At 45.1% G+C, this 17,413-nt stretch overlaps 2 protein-coding genes across 2 annotated transcripts in view; one reads left to right on the forward strand and one right to left on the reverse strand.

Moving 5' to 3' along the window:
- Nucleotides 1-579: 579 nt before the first annotated feature.
- ARF6 (ADP ribosylation factor 6) lies at nt 580-2,207 on the reverse strand. The gene has a single exon (XM_056547248.1). It carries the CDS (start codon nt 1,114-1,116, stop codon nt 589-591), a length of 528 nt encoding a protein of 175 aa, XP_056403223.1. The 5' UTR covers nt 1,117-2,207; the 3' UTR covers nt 580-588.
- Nucleotides 2,208-2,567: 360 nt separating this feature from the next.
- LOC130295753 (cholesterol 24-hydroxylase-like) overlaps nt 2,568-17,413 on the forward strand; it is a 30,800-nt gene continuing 15,954 nt past the window's right edge. Inside the window, exon 1 of the mRNA XM_056546818.1 lies at nt 2,568-2,842. Within this exon, the coding sequence (XP_056402793.1) occupies nt 2,773-2,842 (70 nt within the window). The 5' untranslated portion in view covers nt 2,568-2,772. The remainder of the gene's footprint in view (nt 2,843-17,413) is intronic.

Genomic DNA, 17,413 nt, shown 5'->3' on the forward strand with positions numbered 1-17,413 from the left:
AAAGGTCTAATAATCATGTAAGCATTAAATATATAGGTATATATATTTATATATATATAAAAATAAACAAAAACAAAAAAAAAAAAAGATAATTTCATAGTAATTTGTTATATGCTAGCTAGCAGATCTCTTCTTAAAAACAGTCTCGGTATAAAAGACAAAACTGCCGGGTGATTTTTAAAAGGACAATTTGTAAAGTTTACTAGTGGAGAGAGACCTAGCGACATACCCTGCAGAAACTACAATAAAAACCGTGAAAAGGAAAAAAAAAATAATTAAAGCAGAGAATTCAGCATTTAACCCCTATAACCCATAACTTTGGGGCTCAGCAGAGAAGGAATTTCCCCACATTTTTCAGCTCGAGTTTGACATCAGGATTAGTTTTGCATCAGGAAAAACTGAGGTCAGAAACCTAAAGCAGAACAAGAAAATAAAACCTCAAAAACTATATTTATATATAACATATTCCAGCCCATTCTTTGTAATTTGTATTGATCGGTCAAGATCAGCATAATCCCAGGACATTACTTTCTTCCAATATACTCTTAGATGAAGTAATATCATAAAACCGTAAGGATCTACTAGTCATTAGGATTTATAGTTGGATGTTAACCACGTGAGTCCTTCGTAGAGACCGTCTCCGCTCGTAGCGCAGGACGGCTGCACATACCAATTCCTATCCCTGATCCGGGTCAGGCCAAGTTTCTCCTGAATCTCGTGAGGTTTCATGGCATCCGGAAGGTCTTGCTTATTGGCAAATATTAGGATGATGGCGTCCCTCATTTCCCTGTCATTTATAATACGGTGAAGTTCCTGTCTGGCCTCGTCGATTCGGTCCCGATCAGCGCAGTCCACCACGAAGATGAGCCCTTGTGTCCCGGTGTAGTAATGCCTCCAAAGGGGTCGGATCTTATCCTGGCCCCCAACGTCCCACACGTTGAATTTGACGTTCTTATAAGTTACGGTCTCCACATTGAAGCCCACGGTGGGGATGGTGGTGACAGACTGGCCCAGCTTCAGTTTGTACAGGATGGTGGTTTTACCGGCTGCGTCCAGTCCCAGCATGAGAATCCGCATCTCCTTGTTGCCGAAAATCTTGGAAAGCACCTTGCCCATGGTGGAGCATTAAATACAGCTTCTTGGGAATAAGGAACTGGGTGTCTCCAAGATCCTTGGATTGTCAAGTGTCCTCCAGCAAGTTCCTTTTTGAAATAAGAATTATAAAAACAAAAAGGTCCCTTTTAAGATATTATATTCTGTAGGCCAAAAAGTCCATGATACCAGGTGCCAACAGACTGCACCGGGTTAAACAGCTTGTCTAGAAATTGCTAAATGCCCTCTGAATAAGGTGCCCTGTCAGACGGTTGCCCTTGTATACAGCTTAGAGGATGTCAGGTGTCCAGGTACTGATGTTATATGGGTCCTGCAAAGTGGCTCAAGTTGTGGGGGGCTCACTGAGAGTCTTAAAGTAGTAGGGGCCCGATGAGTGAGACTACAAGTTGTAGGGGTCGGATGAGTGAGTCTCGAAGTTGCAGGGGGCCCAATGAGTAAGTCTCAAAGTTGTTGGGTGAACTCCAGGTGAAGTTCCCAGTCACAAGGGCTGATGGGTGGACCCGGGATGGGGTGCTGTCCTACAGGGTGCCCTGGGTGAGGCTCTCGGTTGCAGAGGGTGTTGGGTGAGGCACCCAGTCCTGTTTGGGTGCCGGCTCCTGGTTCTCCTCTATGAGGTCACCGGCTGTCGGGTCGGGGCACTCCTGGAAAGTCAGGCGGTCTCCAGTCCAAAGTTCCCCTGGTGTCTCAGCCCGGCCAGTCCGTAAAGCGAGTCCCGAGGTAACTGCTGTGACTCAGTCCAGCCTCACAGCACCGCTTTTGGTGGCAGTTACCGCATGAGAAGGCTCCCGGGACAAGCAGGCCGGCTCCCCCGCTGTGCTCTCGCTCCGGCCGGATATCGACAGTCACTAGCTTCCGGTGCTGGACTGACGAGAAAGACGGACGGGGGAAGTTTCGATGAAGGAGGGGCCCGAATCCCGGCGGCCGCCACTGACAAGGAGGGGCCGCTTCCGAGTCGCTAAAATGAGCCGGTGCCGGCTCCGCCCACTTGCGCCTGCGCAGTCAGCCTGACGATGGGGGCTACAGACGACGCAGGCGCACTCTGACGAAACGACACGCCCAGGCTTCAAAGGGAGGTCATGTGACGGCGGCGCCCAGACGTTGGGGTGGGGGAAAAAAAAAAAAAAAAAGCGCGCTGATGACGTCGCTGGAGATTTGGGCGGGAAATGTAGTTACCTCAGAGACTGGCTGTTGTGACAGGGGGAGGAAAATGAGCGTGAGAGAGACGAGTATCAGTCAGAGATAACGTGCAAATGGCGCTGAAAGTTCTCAGAACGAGAGATAGAGAGGAGACTGAAGTAAGGATGAAGAAGGCTGAGGATTTAGTGGACAGAATAACCTGCTGTAAAAGGGCTGAACTCCAACTTGTTGCCCTCCAGCTGTTGCAAAACTACAACTCCCAGCATGCCCGGACAGCCTTCGGCTGTCCGGGCATGCTGAGAGTTGTAGTTTTGCAACAGCTGGAGGCACGCTGGTTGGGAAACTCCAATCTAGGCATTGGTTTCAAATCCAACAGTTGCAAAATTATAACACTTGTGGCTGTCTGTGCATGCTGGGAGTTGTAGTTGCAACAGACACAGTTGGGAGACTCTGGTGTTCAGGGGGGTGCCCCATAGATGCGGCTCCCATGCTCGTCTCCCCCATTCACATCTATGGACTGTAATGGAAGTGTCCTTGAGGTGTCCTCGCTGGTTAGGTCCCACCTCAGGAACCCACACCTATGTGGAAAATGGTGGGTCATAGATAATGGAGACAATTGTGGGACCCCTGACCTTCTACATAGGTGCGAGTCTCTGAGGTGTAACAAGCAGGGCTCAAGTCCTGCAGGAACTCATGGGAACGGAGTTCCTGCACTTCTTCCACAGGAACACAGTTCCCATTAGCAGGAGTCCTGCAGGACCAGTCCTTAAAGGGGTACTCCACCCCTAGACATCTTATCCCCTAACCAAAGTATAGAGGATAAGATGTCAGATCGTGGGGGTCCCGCTGCTGGGGACCCCCGTGATCTCGGCTGTGGTACCCCAGACATCCGGTGCACGGAGCGAACTTTGCTCCGTGCCGGATGACTAGTGATGAGGGGGAGAGGCTCGTGACGTCACAGTAATGCCCCCTCAATGCAAGACTATGGGAGGGGGAGTGACGGCCGTAGCGCCCCCTCCCATAGACTTGCATTGAGGGGCCATGACCGTGACATCACGAGCCTCCGGCGTAGCACCCAATGCTTTAAACGAGTGCCGGGTGCAGCAGGGACAACGTGGGGTTCCATAGCGTCGGGCCCCCCGTGATCAGACATCTTATCCCCTATCCTTTGGATAGGGTATAAGATGTCTAGTACCCCTTTAAGTGGAAATTTTGGGTCAGTTCCCATACTTTTTTTCCCCAGGACTTGACCCCTGGTAACAAGTATCTATTCCGCAGTTGTGGGGGAACTCCTTTAACCCCCTTAAGGACGGACCCATTTTTTACCTTAATGACCAGGCTCTTTTTTTATTTGACATGGGTCTCTTTAAATGGTAATAACTTTAGAACGCTTTTTCTGTGCGGAGCGATTCTGAGAGTTTTTTTGTGACATATTGTACTTTATATAAGTGGTGCATTTTTTGTGAAAAACTCCAAAATATAGTGAAAAACTGGACTTTTTATTTTTTTAATGGTATACACTGCGGTAAAAGTGATATTTATTCTGGGGGTCAGTACAATTATGGCGATACCCATTTTATATAGCTTTCTATGGTCTTTTTCCTTTTCTGAGCAAAATTCTTTTTGTGCCATTCATTTTTACGATATGTGCTACCTTTTTGATCTTTTTTTATTCCGCTATTTGTACCAAAATTGGCGAGTTTTGCGCTTTCTTTGTTGTTTTTTATGGCATTCACCGCGAGGGATAATTTACCGTATTTTTCGCCGTATAAGACGCGAATACACCCCTATCGCAGTGGTCCCTGCTGCCATCAACAGCCGGGACCCGTGGCTAATACAGGACATCACCGATCGTGGTGATGCCCTGTATTAACCCTTCAGACGCTGCGATCAAAGCCGCGTCTGAAGGGAAAGTGACACTAACCCGGCTGTTCAGTCTGGCTGTTCGGGACCGCCGCGGTAAAATTTTACCGCGGCGGGCCCCGAACAGCCCAACTGAATAGCCGGGTTAGTGCTTACAGGACACCGGGAGGGACCTTACCTGCCTCCTCGGTGTCTTCTCCGTTCAGGGATCCCCTGTATGGCCGGCGCTCTCCTTCCTCGTCATCACGTCGTCGCGTACGTGCATCGGCGTGCGTACCAACGTGATGGCGGCGATGGAGGGCGAGGATACCCGGCCGGCAGCAGAGACTTTCCTGAGCGAGGGGGACACAGCGACAGCGATGGAGCGACATCCAGGACAGCGGTGACGGGTCCGGAGCGGCGGGGACACGTGAGTATTACCTCCTATGCAGTGGTCTTCAATCTGCGAACCTCCAGATGTTGCAAAACTACAACTCCCAGCATGCCCGGACAGCCAATGGCTGTCTGGGCATGCTGGGAGTTGTAGTTTTGCAACATCTGGAGGTCCGCAGTTTGAAGAGCACTATTGGGTTCAAAATCTTAATTTTTTTTTGATTTTGCACCTATAAATTGGGTGCGTCTTATACGCCGGTGCGTCCTATAGGGCGAAAAATACGGTACATTATAGTTTTCTAGTACATGTCATTACGGATGTGGCAATGTGTTTTTCGATCTTTCTTGGTGATAATATGGCTTTTATTGGGAAAGGGGCATTTTTTTTTTTTTTTTTTTTTTTTTTTTTTTTTTTTTTTTACACTTTTATTGAAGAACTTTTTATTTAATTTTTTACACTTTTTACTGGTTATACTATGCTGCAATACATTTGTACTGCAGCACAGTAAGACCCGATCAGCTGCACAAAGTACAGCCTGTGGCTGGATCTCACAGGTTTCCGTATCAGGCAGACAGGAGATCATGATCTGACCTCCTGCTGCCATAGCAACCAACAGCGACCCGGGATTGTAGTGCGCTCCCCCTGACAACACCATAAATGCGTGATCAGGATTGATCACGACATCTATGGGTTTAATGCTGCCGGGACTGTGCCGATCGTGGCTCCGGCAGCTGTGGGAAGGGGATAAGGGTACGTTCACACTGCTTAAGTCCCGTGGAATTCCGTGAACGCGGTAAACATTAACCTCAGTGTGAATGTGTCTTCTGTAAGACCAGTTTAGACTGCAGAACTACAACTCCCAGCTTGCAGCCTCCGTGGTATGCTGGGAGTTGCATTCAGCTTCCAAAGTAGTTGAAAAGAAAAATATTATTGAGTCATTAAAAACAAAGGAACAGCAACATGTCACTGATGCATTTTGAGCTAATACATAGCTCCTATTTATGGCAAAGATACAAGATACACCCTGAGATGATACATTTATCATACATTTATGGCATATCCAGTGGCTGTATACTTTTTTACTTTTATATTAAATTTTTTCTGGGATGCGATGGGACCAAAAATGAGCAATTTTGGAATTATCAATTTTTTTTTACACCGTTCACCATATAGTCCAGACATTTAGGCTCGCGGCCATACCAGATATGTTTGACACTCTTTTTTTTTTTTTTTTTTTGTAAATTGAGAAAAAGCGGTATTAGAATTTTAATTGGGGGAGGGGCTTATTTTACTATTTAATTTAGTACCCATAGAGGACTCTTTATTGCAATCTTTTGATTATTACTGTTTAAAGCTATGCATTGGCTTAGCACTGATCAGTGATATCTATAGTTTGTCTCTGTCGGCAGACTATACAAGAAGATCCCTGGAGTTGCAGGAGGCAGGTGAGGAGACATCTGGCCGCATTTATCATTCATCAGACCCCTGCAATTGTACTGTGGGTGGTCGGATGAGTAAATACAAGAATTCTAAGTATAATCAGTATTGATCACGGCATCTGAAGGGTTTATGGCAGGTATCAACGTGATCACTGATGTAGTCCTCCAGATGTTGCAAACTTCATCTCCCAGCATTTAAATTCTGCGGGCCACAGTTTAAAGGGGTAGAAAAAATTTTTTTTTCTTTTATATCAACTGGCTCCAGAAAGTTAAACAGACTTGTAAATTACTTCTATGAAAAAATCTTAATCCTTTCAATAATTATCAGCTGCTGAAGTTGAGTTGTTGTTTTCTGTCTGGCAACAGTGCTCTCTGCTGACATCCCTGCTTGTCTCGGAAACTGCACAGAGTAGAAGAGGTTTGCTATAGGGATTTGTTTCTAAATTGGGCGGTTCCTGAGACACGTGTCATCAGAGAGCACTTAGACAGAAAATAAGAGCTTAACTTCAGCAGCTCATAAGTACTGAAAGGATTAAGATTTTTTAATAGAAGTAATTTACAATCCGCCGCTACGAGCACACACACAGAGACCTACGAGTGGTCGAGCGCACGTGAAGTGTACACACAGGAATCGAGGTTGCTCCCTGAGCTAGACCAAGAGCGGACATGATGTCTGTCTACACTGTGCATGCAAGCAGTGACTCGCAGGTCTCTGTGTGTCTGCTCATAGCGGCGGATTGCTGCTACGAGGTGACGATGCAGGCCCTGCAGGAGGCACACTGTAGGGTCGGTCATCGGCGGGTCTGCATCATAAAATACACTGGAATCGTTAGGTGCGACCCTACCCTAAATCAATAAATAAGAAAGCTAAAGTGGCTGAACAAAAACTGTCTGGTACTCAAGGCTCACGACATTACAGACAAGAACTGGTTAAAGAGATCTTATTTGGTGAGTTTTTTTTTATTCAAGAACGTCATATTATCTAGAAGTCTAGAAGAGCTGCTGTCAATACATTGTATGCTTCAACAAGTGTTTGCCCACTGGGGGATACAATGTCCTGACCACCAAGTACTGGGGGCTCCAGTATAAGTATGTACTACTTTTCCACAAGTGGAAGAATGTGCAGTGCTTTCAGCTTTGGCTCTGCATCTTCCTTTTCTAAGTATATTCAACTATGAATAATACAATAGGAGACTATTCTGTCTTCTTACTTGATGGAGCTTGCTATGTTTTCTGATTCCTTCAAATTCAAACCACTGTTCGTGTGCTGAGAACCTAGGAGGAGCCGTACAACTCTACTGGCTGGTTTGGAAATACACACATTTAAAAGACATCGAAGGGTGGAGTTGTGCAAATAGGAAAATTCAGATTTGAAAACATATTTACACAATGCGATTTTACCTTACAAGACACTGACATCTGTTGGAAGCAGTGAGAATTGCAGTTTGTAGGAAGAAGTACAGACGCATACCACAGCCATTGCAGTTGTTATGTAGCCAAAAGTTTCCAGGGCCCCTTCAGGTGCAGGAAATATGGGGGAGATTTATCACTGAGTTGTTTTGTATGTTAGTTTTTAAATCACTTTTGTTTCATTTTTTTTTGCGCATATTTTATCATATAGTTACACAACGTGTAATAAATAATGTGCAAGTCCACCAAAAACTAATAGTGACTTCTCAACACCATTTCTCACTTTGCAAAGAAAGTTTCTAGAGCATAACTGGGGGTGGTCTGTATTTGTGGGTATTTTTCAACCATTACAAATTTGTGTATTTAAAAAAAAATAAAATAAAAAAATCGCAAATGATAAGGGGTACTCCGCTGCTCGGCGTTTGGAACAAATTGTTAGGAACGCTGGAGCCGCAGCCAGGAGCTTGTGACATCATAGCCCCGCCCCTCATGATGTCACACCTCGCCCTCTCAATGCAAGCCTATGGGAGAGAGCCCATATGTCACAAGCTCCCGGTGCCGGCTCCAGCATTCGGAACAGTTTGGTCCAAATACTGAGCAGCGGAGTACCCCTTTAATGACCTGCATGTTTAGTGGCCTACAAAGACAAGTTTTTGTAGGCCACTTGCTTTTGTATTGTGGTTCAATGTAAAGGGGTACTCTGTTACCTTTCTGTCGGAGCTCCGCTTTCCAGCGTCCGGAAGTTCTTGTTCCTAACCATGTATGTGCGAGCTACCGTGTTCAGGGCCGCCCCTCGTGATGTCATGCCCGGCCCCTGTCGTGCCCCCTTCCCATAGACTTTCGTTGAGGGGGCGGGTGTGACGTCACGAAGGGCGGCCCTGAACACAGAAGCCCGCACACACATCGTCCGGAACAAGAACTTCCAGACACTGGAAAGCGGAGCTCCGACAGCAAGGTAATGGAGTACCCCTTTAAGGACCCAGGGCGTACCTGTACGCCCGTGGGAATTTCGGTCCCCACCGGGGGCATGTGTGGGCATGCTGGGATTTGTAGTTTTGCAACAGCTGGAGGGCTTCAGTTTGGAGATCACTGTGCAGTGAGCTCTAAACTGTGGCCCTCTAGATCTTGCAAAACTACAACTCCTAGCATGCCCACACAGCAGTTTGCTGTTTGGGCATGCTGGGATTTGTAGTTTTGCAACATCTGGAGGGCCACAGTTTGGAGATAACTGCAGTGGTCTCTAAACTGTAGCCCTCCAGATGTTGCAAAACTGCAAATCCCAGCATGCCCGAACAGCTGTCTTGGCATGCTGGGAGTTGTAGTTGCATACCTCCAGCTGTTGCATAACTACATCTCCCAGCATGCCCTTCGGTGATCCGTACATCCTGGCAGTTGAAGTTTTGCAACAGCTGGAGGCACACTGGTTGGAAAATACTGAGTTAGGTAACTGAAGTTTTTCCAACCAGTGTGCCTCCAGCTGTTGCAAAAGTACAACTCCCAGCATGCGCGGTCTGTCAGTACATGCTGGGAGTTGTACTTTTGAAACAGCTGGAGGTTTGCCCCCCCCCCATGTGAATGTACAGGGTGCAGTCACACGGACGAGTTTACAGTTAGTTTTTTGCCGCAGCGCAAACTCCTAGCGGAAAACTCACTGTAAATTCCCGCCAGTGTGAATGTACCCTAAAAACACTACACTACACTAACACATAATAAAGGGTAAAACACTACATACACACCCCTTACACTGTCCCCCCCCCCCCCCCCCCAATAAAAATGAAAAACGTATCGTATGGCAGTGTTTCCAAAACGGAGCCTCCAGCTGTTGCAAAACAACTCCCAGCATTTCCGGACAGCCACTGACTGTCCAGGCATGCTGGGAATTTAGCAACAGCTGGAGGCACCCTGTTAGGGGTATTCTACGCCAGTGATTCCCAATGTCCACCCCTATGCAATCCCTATGTAGTCCTCAAATGCGCATGGTGCTCTCTCACTTCGGAGCCCTGTCGTAATTTCAAGGAAAGTTTAGGGACACATATGGGGTGTTTCCGCACTCGGGAGAAATTGCACTTCACATTTTGGGGGGCTTTTTCTCCTTTTACCCCTTATGAAAAGGAAAAGTTGGGGGCTAAACCAGCCTGTTAGTGTAAAAAAAATAAAATTTTACACTAACATGCTGGTGTTGCCCCATACTTTTTGTTTTCACAAGCGGAAAAAGCAAAAAAAAGACCTCCAAAATTTGTAACGCAATTTCTCCTGAGTATGCGAATACCCCTTATGTGGGCGTAAAATGCTCGGCGGAAGCACAACAAGGCTCAGGAGTGAGAGCGCACTATGTACATTTGAGGCCTAAATTGGTGATTTGCACAGGGGTGGCTGATTTTACTGCGGTTCTGACAAACGCAAAAAAATAAATACCCACGTGTGACCCCATTTTGGAAACTACACCCCTCACAGAACGTAACAAGGGGTATAGTGAGCCTGAACACCCCACAGGTGTTTGACAAATTTTCATTAAAGTTGGATGGGAAAATGAAAAAAAAAAATAAAATGTTTTCACTAAAATGCTGGTGTTACCCTAAATTTTTCATTTTCACAAGGGAAAATAGGAAAAAAGCCCCCCAAAATTTGTAACCCCATTTCTTCTGAGTAAGAAAATACCCCATATGTGGATGTAAAGTGCTCTGCGGGTGCACTACAATGAAGAGAAGGAGCGCCATTGGGATTTTGAAGAGAGAATTTGTCCGGAATTGAAGGCCACGTGTGTTTACAAAGCCCCCATAGTGCCAGAACAATGGACCCCCACATGTGACCCCATTTTGGAAACCACTAAGGCTGCGATTATTTTAATAATCGATTAGTTGTCAATTATTTTATCGAAAAACCCCTTAAGGACGCAGGACGTCCTGGTGCGGTGGTACTTAACGCACCAGGACGTACATTTACGTCCTGTGCATAACCGCGGGCATCGGAGCGATGCCCGTGTCATGCGCGGCTGATCCCGGCTGCTGATCGCAGCCAGGGACCCGCCGGCAATGGCCGACGCCCGCGATCTCGTGGGCGTCCGCCATTAACCCCTCAGATGCCGGGATCAATACAGATCCCGGCATCTGCGGCAGTGCGCGATTTGAATGAATGATCGGATCGCCCGCAGCGCTGCTGCGGGGATCCGATCATTCATAACGCCGCACGGTGGTCCCCTCTCCTGCCTCCGTCCGGCTCCCGGCGTCTCCTGCTCTGGTCTGTGATCGAGCAGACCAGAAGATCACCGAAAACACTGATCTGTTCTATGTCCTATACATAGAACAGATCAGTATTAGCAATCATGGTATTGCTATGAATAGTCCCCTATGGGGACTATTCAAGTGTAAAAAAAAAGTGAAAAATCCCCTCCCCCAATAAAAAAGTAAAACGTCAGTTTTTTCCTATTTTACCCCCAAAAAGCGTAAAATTTTTTTTTTATAGACATATTTGGTATCGCCGCGTGCGTAAATGTCCGATCTATTAAAATAAAATGTTGCCGTACGGTGAACGGCGTGAACGAAAAAAAAAAAAGCCAAAATTCCTACTTTTTTGATACATTTTATAAAAAAAAAAAATTATAAAAAATGTATTAAAAGTTTTTTATATGCAAATGTGGTATCAAAAAAAAGTACAGATCATGGCGCAAAAAATGAGCCCCCATACCGCCGCTTATACGGAAAAATAAAAAAGTTAGAGGTCATCAAAATAAAGGGATTATAAACGTACTAATTCGGTTAAAAAGTTTGTGATTTTTTTTAAGCGCAACAATAATAGAAAAGTATGTAATAATGGGTATCATTTTAATCGTATTGACCCTCAGAATAAAGAACACACGTCATTTTTACCATAAATTGTACGGCGTGAAAACGAAACCTTCCAAAATTAGCAAAATTGCGTTTTTAGTTTTCATTTCCCCACAAAAATAGTGTTTTTTGGTTGCGCCATACATTTTATGATATAATGAGTTATGTCATTACAAAGGACAACAGGTCGCGCAAAAAACAAGCCCTCATACTAGTCTGTGGATGAAAATATAAAAGAGTTATGATTTTTAGAAGGCGAAGAGGAAAAAATGAAAACGTAAAAATTTAATTGTCTGAGTCCTTAAGGCCAAAATGGGCTGAGTCCTTAAGGGGTTAATCGGAAAAAAATTCAAAATGCCAAAAAAAGGGGTTCAGCTGATTCTACTTGAAAAACTATGTACAATGCCAATATTAAAAGTTTCTAGCATTTGATGTGACCAAACAGCAGCAATTTTGGATTATTATTTTTTTTTTACGTTTACGCTGGTTGCTGTCATTATTAATGATCCTGTACAGAAACCAGCGTAAATTTGATACTGCCGCATGGGTAATTGTCTGAACTATTCAAAAAAAATGTTAATGATTCACTAATATTTTAATAGTTCAGACAGTTACACATGCGGTAGTATCAAATATGTAAAAGAAAAAAATATTTTACTTTTTATGTATAGCAATAGGAAAAGGGGGAGCTAATTTTTATTGGGGAGCAGTAAATTTACATTTTTTTCTTTTAATATAGCACTCCTATACACATGTGTATGGGCAGACTGCAGACCATTGCTTTTACAGACCCCTTTAGACAGCAGCCCCCCCCTTTAGACAGCAGCCCCCCCCTTTAGACAGCAGGCCCCCCCTTTAGACAGCAGGGCCCCCCTTTTAGACAGCAGGGTCCCCCCTTTTAGACAGCAGGGTCCCCCCTTTTAGACAGCAGGGTCCCCCCTTTTAGACAGCAGGGTCCCCCCTTTTAGACAGCAGCCCCCCCTTTTAGACAGCAGGGCCCCCCTTTTAGACAGCAGGGCCCCCTCTTTTAGACAGCAGGGCCCCCTCTTTTAGACAGCAGGGCCCCCTCTTTTAGACAGCAGGGCCCCCTCCTTTAGACAGCAGGGCCCCTCCTTTAGACAGCAGGGCCCCTCCTTTAGACAGCAGGGCCCCTCCTTTAGACAGCAGGGCCCCTCCTTTAGACAGCAGGGCCCCTCCTTTAGACAGCAGGGCCCCTCCTTTAGACAGCAGGGCCCCTCCTTTAGACAGCAGGGCCCCTCCTTTAGACAGCAGGGCCCCTCCTTTAGACAGCAGGGCCCCTCCTTTAGACAGCAGGGCCCCTCCTTTAGACAGCAGGGCCCCTCCTTTAGACAGCAGGGCCCCTCCTTTAGACAGCAGGGCCCCTCCTTTAGACAGCAGGGCCCCTCCTTTAGACAGCAGGGCCCCTCCTTTAGACAGCAGGGCCCCTCCTTTAGACAGCAGGGCCCCTCCTTTAGACAGCAGGGCCCCTCCTTTAGACAGCAGGGCCCCTCCTTTAGACAGCAGGGCCCCTCCTTTAGACAGCAGGGCCCTCCTTTAGACCGCAGGGCTCCACTTTAGAGAGCAGCTCCCACCCTTGTAGACACCAGGGCCCCCCTTTAGACTGCAGCCCCCACCCTTATAGACAGCAGGGCTCCCCTTTAGAGAGCAGGGCCCCCCTTTAGACCGCAGTCCCCACCCTTGTAGACAGCTCACTTACAGCTGTCCTCTGTCGGGGCTGCCGTTCCGCTGCACAGCTCTAGCCTCCGCATCATGTAGTCCTATGGAGGAGCATGTGACATACACGTCACTCTGCTTCCTCCGTAACGTTACGCCGGGCGCAGGGGAGGAGTAGAGTGACGTGTATGTCACATGCTCGTCCATAGGACTACATGATGCGGACGCTAGAACTGTGCAGCGGAACGGCAGTCCCGACAGAGGACAGCTGTAAGTGAGCTGTCTACAAGGGTGGGGGCTGCGGTCTAAAGGGGGGCCCTGCTGCTGCCCCACATGTCCCCGCCGATGCCTTGCTCCTAGCACCCCGCCGGGACATGCCTATTTTCTGCTGCTCATCTCTGTACCCGACGAAGATGAGCAGCACGTCCCCACGCTGTGCTGATTGCACTAGGAGCAGGGCAGCTGCGGGGACATGTCGGGCGGCGGTGAATAAACGAATGAATGTAGCCTATATGCGGCACATGTCTGCTTCATTCATTCATTCATTCACTGACGGCAGACAACGAATCGGGCGATTATTCGATAACGGGATTTGTCGACAACGAATAATTACATCGATTAATCGTTGCAGCCCTAGAAACCACAACTCACATAATGTAATAAGGGGTACAGTGAGCATTTACGCCCCACAGGTGTCTGATTTTTGTAACAGTGATCTGTGAAAATGAAGAATGTAATTTTTCATTTGCACAGCCCACTGTTCCAAAGATCTGTCATACGCCAGTGGGGTGTAAATACTCACTGCACTCCTTATTAAATTCTGTGAGGGGTGTAGTTTCCAAAATGGGGTCACATGTGGGGGGGTCCACTGTTCTGGCACCACGGGGGGCTTTGTAAACGCACATGGCCCCCGACTTCCATTCCAAACAAATTCTCTTTCAAAAAGCTCAATGGCGCTCCTCCTCTTCTGAGCATTGTAGTGCGCCAGCAGAGCACTTGACGTCCACACATGGGGTTTTTCCATACTCAGAAGAAATGGGGTTACAAATTTTGGTGTTATTTTCTCCTATTACCCCTTGTAAAAATGTTAAATTTGGGGAAAAAAATGCATTTTAGTGAATTTTTTTTTTTCATTTACACATCCAAATTTAGCAAAAAGTCGTCAAACACCTGTGGGGTGTTAAGGCTCACTGTACCCCTTGTTACATTCCTTGAGGGGTGTAGTTTCCATAATAATACGCCATGTTTTTTTTTTTTTTTGTTTTTTTTCTGTTCTGGCACCAAAGGGGCTTCCTAAATGCAACATGCCCCCCAAAAACCATTTCAGCAAAATGTGCTTTCCAAAAGCTAAATGTGACTCCTCTTCTGAGCATTGTAGTTCACCCGCAGAGCATTTTACGTCCTAAAATGGGGTATTTATATACTCAGAAGAGATGGGGTTACAAATTTTGGGGGGCATTTTCTCTCATTACCCTTTGTAAAAATGGTAAATTTGGGGAAAAAACTGCACTTTAGTGAAAAAAAAATTTTTTTCATTTACACATCCGACTTTAACGAAAAGTCGCCAAACCGGTGGAGTGTTAAGGCTCACTGGACCCCTTGGTACGTGCCTTGAGGGGTGTAGTTTCCAAAATGGTATGCCATGTGGGGGTTTTCTGCTGTTCTGGCACCATACGGGCTTCCTAAATGTGACATGCCCCCCAAAAACCGTTTCATCAAACTTCACTCTCTAAAATCCCATTGTCGCTCCTTCCCTTCTGAGCCCTCTACTGCGCCCGCTGAACACTTAACATACACATATGGGGTATTTCCTTACTCAAGAGAAACTGAGTTACAAATTTTGGGTGGCTTTTTCTCCTTTTACCCCTTGTAAAAATTCAAAAACTGGGTCTACAAGAACATGCGAGTGTAAAAAATGAAGATTTTGAATTTTCTCCTTCACTTTGCTGCTATTCCAGTGAAACACCTAAAGGGTTAACAAACTTTCTGGATGTCATTTTGAATACTTTGAGGGGTGCAGTTTTTATAATGGGGGTAATTTTAATAAGAAAGCCCTTCAAATCCACTTCAAAACTGAACTGGTCCCTGAAAAACTGCTGCTGAACTTTGAAGCCCTCTGGTGTCTTCCAAAAGTAAACACGTCAACTTTATGATGAAAATATAAAGTAGACATATTGTATATGTGAATCAAAATATAATTTATTTGGAATGTCTATTTTCCTTACAAGCAGAGAGCTTCAAAGTTAGAAAAATGCTACATTTTAAATTTTTTCATCAAATTTTGGAATTTTTCACCAAGAAATGATTCAAGTATCGGCGAAAATTTACCACTAACATAAAGTAGAATATGTCACGAAAAAACAATCTCGGAATCAGAATGAAAAGTAAAAGCATCCCCGGGTTATTAATGCTTAACGTGACAGTGGTGCAAAAAATGGCCAGGTCCTTAATGTGAAAATGGGCTGGGTCCTTAAGGGGTTAAAGGACAAAAAAATAAAACTCTCCTGGACAAAAATGATGGTTCGCTGAACGTAATATTTTGAGGCAGTCACTGCGATCCAGCGATTTCTGTAAACCTCAATGAGACTTCTGCACTTGTCTCTCGGTATCTTGGCCGGCTCCTCATAAGATACTGATCCAGCTTTCTCAGGTGTGAAGGTGTCTTCTCCAGAATCCAGGTTTCAGCTCCTACAGATGTTCAATAGGATTCAGATCAAGGCTCATTGGGGGAGATTTATCAAAACCTGTCCAGAGGAAAAGTTGCTGAGTTTCCCATAGCAACCAATCAGATCGCTTCTTTCATTTTGCAAAGGCCTTGTCAGAAATATAAGAAGGGATCTGATTGGTTGCTATGGGCAACTAGACAACTTTTCCTCTGCACAGGTTTTGATAAATCTCCCCCATAGAGGGCCCATTCAGAATAGCCCAATTGTAATGAGCGCACCTGACGAGTCTGTGTATTCTTCTCCCTGGTCAGGTAAGAGTTACAGATCCTAGCCATTGAGCAGCAGCGGCAGGATATTTAAAGGGGCACTCCCGTGGAGAACTTTTTTTTTCAAATCAACCGGTGCCAGAAAGTTAAACAGATTTGTAAATGACTTCTATTTAAAAATATGAATCCTTCCAGTACTTTTTAGGGTCTATATACTACAGATTCTATAAATGCTTATCTTTTTAGATTTCTCTGATGTCATGACCACAGTGCTCTCTGCTGACCTCTGCTGTCCATTTTAGGAACTGTCCAGAGCAGCATATGTTTGCTATGAGGATTTTTTCCTGCTCTGGACAGTTCTTAAAATGGACAGCAGAGGTCAGTGCAGGCTCCATACTGGCCGGCCCCCAGCTGATTCTTTTAGCTGAGGGCCAGCGTTAATAGCCGACATGTGCCGATCGCCACAGCCGGCTATTAACCCTTTAGATCACCGCTGTCAGTGGACTGCTCGCCGGGGTGGCCATCCACTTTGGAGGTAGCCGTAGTCCTGTGCTGGCTGTGGCTCTGCCAATGATAAAGCCTGGCAGGACCAGGCTTTATCAATCGAGCGCAGAGCACACAGATCAATGTGATTCTATAAAAACCACATTGATCTGTATGAGGAATCTAACGATTCCTCCTAAAAGTCCCCTAAGGGGACTAAAAGTGTAAGAAATAAAAAAATGTTAAATTAACCCCTTCCTTATTAAAAGTTCAAATCACCCCCCTTTTCCCAAATTCCATATAAAAAATATATACATAATAAAAATAAACATGTGGTATCGCCAAGTGCGTAAATGTCCGAACTATAAAAATGTAAGGTTCATTAAACCGCACGTTCAATGGTGTACACGTAAAAAATAATTCCAAAGTCCAAAATTGCATATTTTTGGTCACTTTGTATACCCTAAAAATGTTTATAAAAAGTGATAAAAAAGTCTGATCAAAACAATCATAGTACTGATGAAAACTTCAGATCGTGGCGCAAAAAATTAGGCCTTATACCACCCGAGAAACCCAAAAAATAAAAAAAGTTATAGGGGTCAGAAGAGGACAATTTTAAACATTCTAATTTTGGTGCATAGTTATGATTTTTTTTTAAATAGTAAAATAAAGAAAACATATATAAATTGAGTATAACTGTAACCGTATGGACCTACAGAATAAATAGATGGTGTCATTTTACTGAAAAGTGCACTGCGTAGAATCTGAAGCCAAAAATATTTTTTTCCTGGGTTGGCCGTAAATTTGGTGGTGAAATGATTGAGGTCATTACAAAGTACAATTGGTGGTGCAAAAAATATGCCCCATATAAGTCTCTAGGTGCAAAATTGAAAGCGTTATGATTTTTAAATTAAAGTGCAAAAAATCAATGTGCAAAAAAAAAAACGTGGTCCTTAAGAGGTTAATTAAACTGTACGGTCAATGGTGTACATGTAAAAAAAATTCCAAAGTCCAAAATAGCGTATATTTGCTCACTTTTTATACCATAAAAAAAGAATAAAAAACTATCAAAAAGTCCAATCAAAATAAAAATGGTACTGATAAAATTTTAGATCACGGCGCAAAAAATGAGCCCTCATACATCCCCATATCCGGAAAAATAAAA

The sequence above is a fragment of the Hyla sarda genome, chromosome 11 (genome assembly GCF_029499605.1).
Source record: "Hyla sarda isolate aHylSar1 chromosome 11, aHylSar1.hap1, whole genome shotgun sequence".
NCBI classification, from domain to species: Eukaryota; Metazoa; Chordata; class Amphibia; order Anura; family Hylidae; genus Hyla; species Hyla sarda.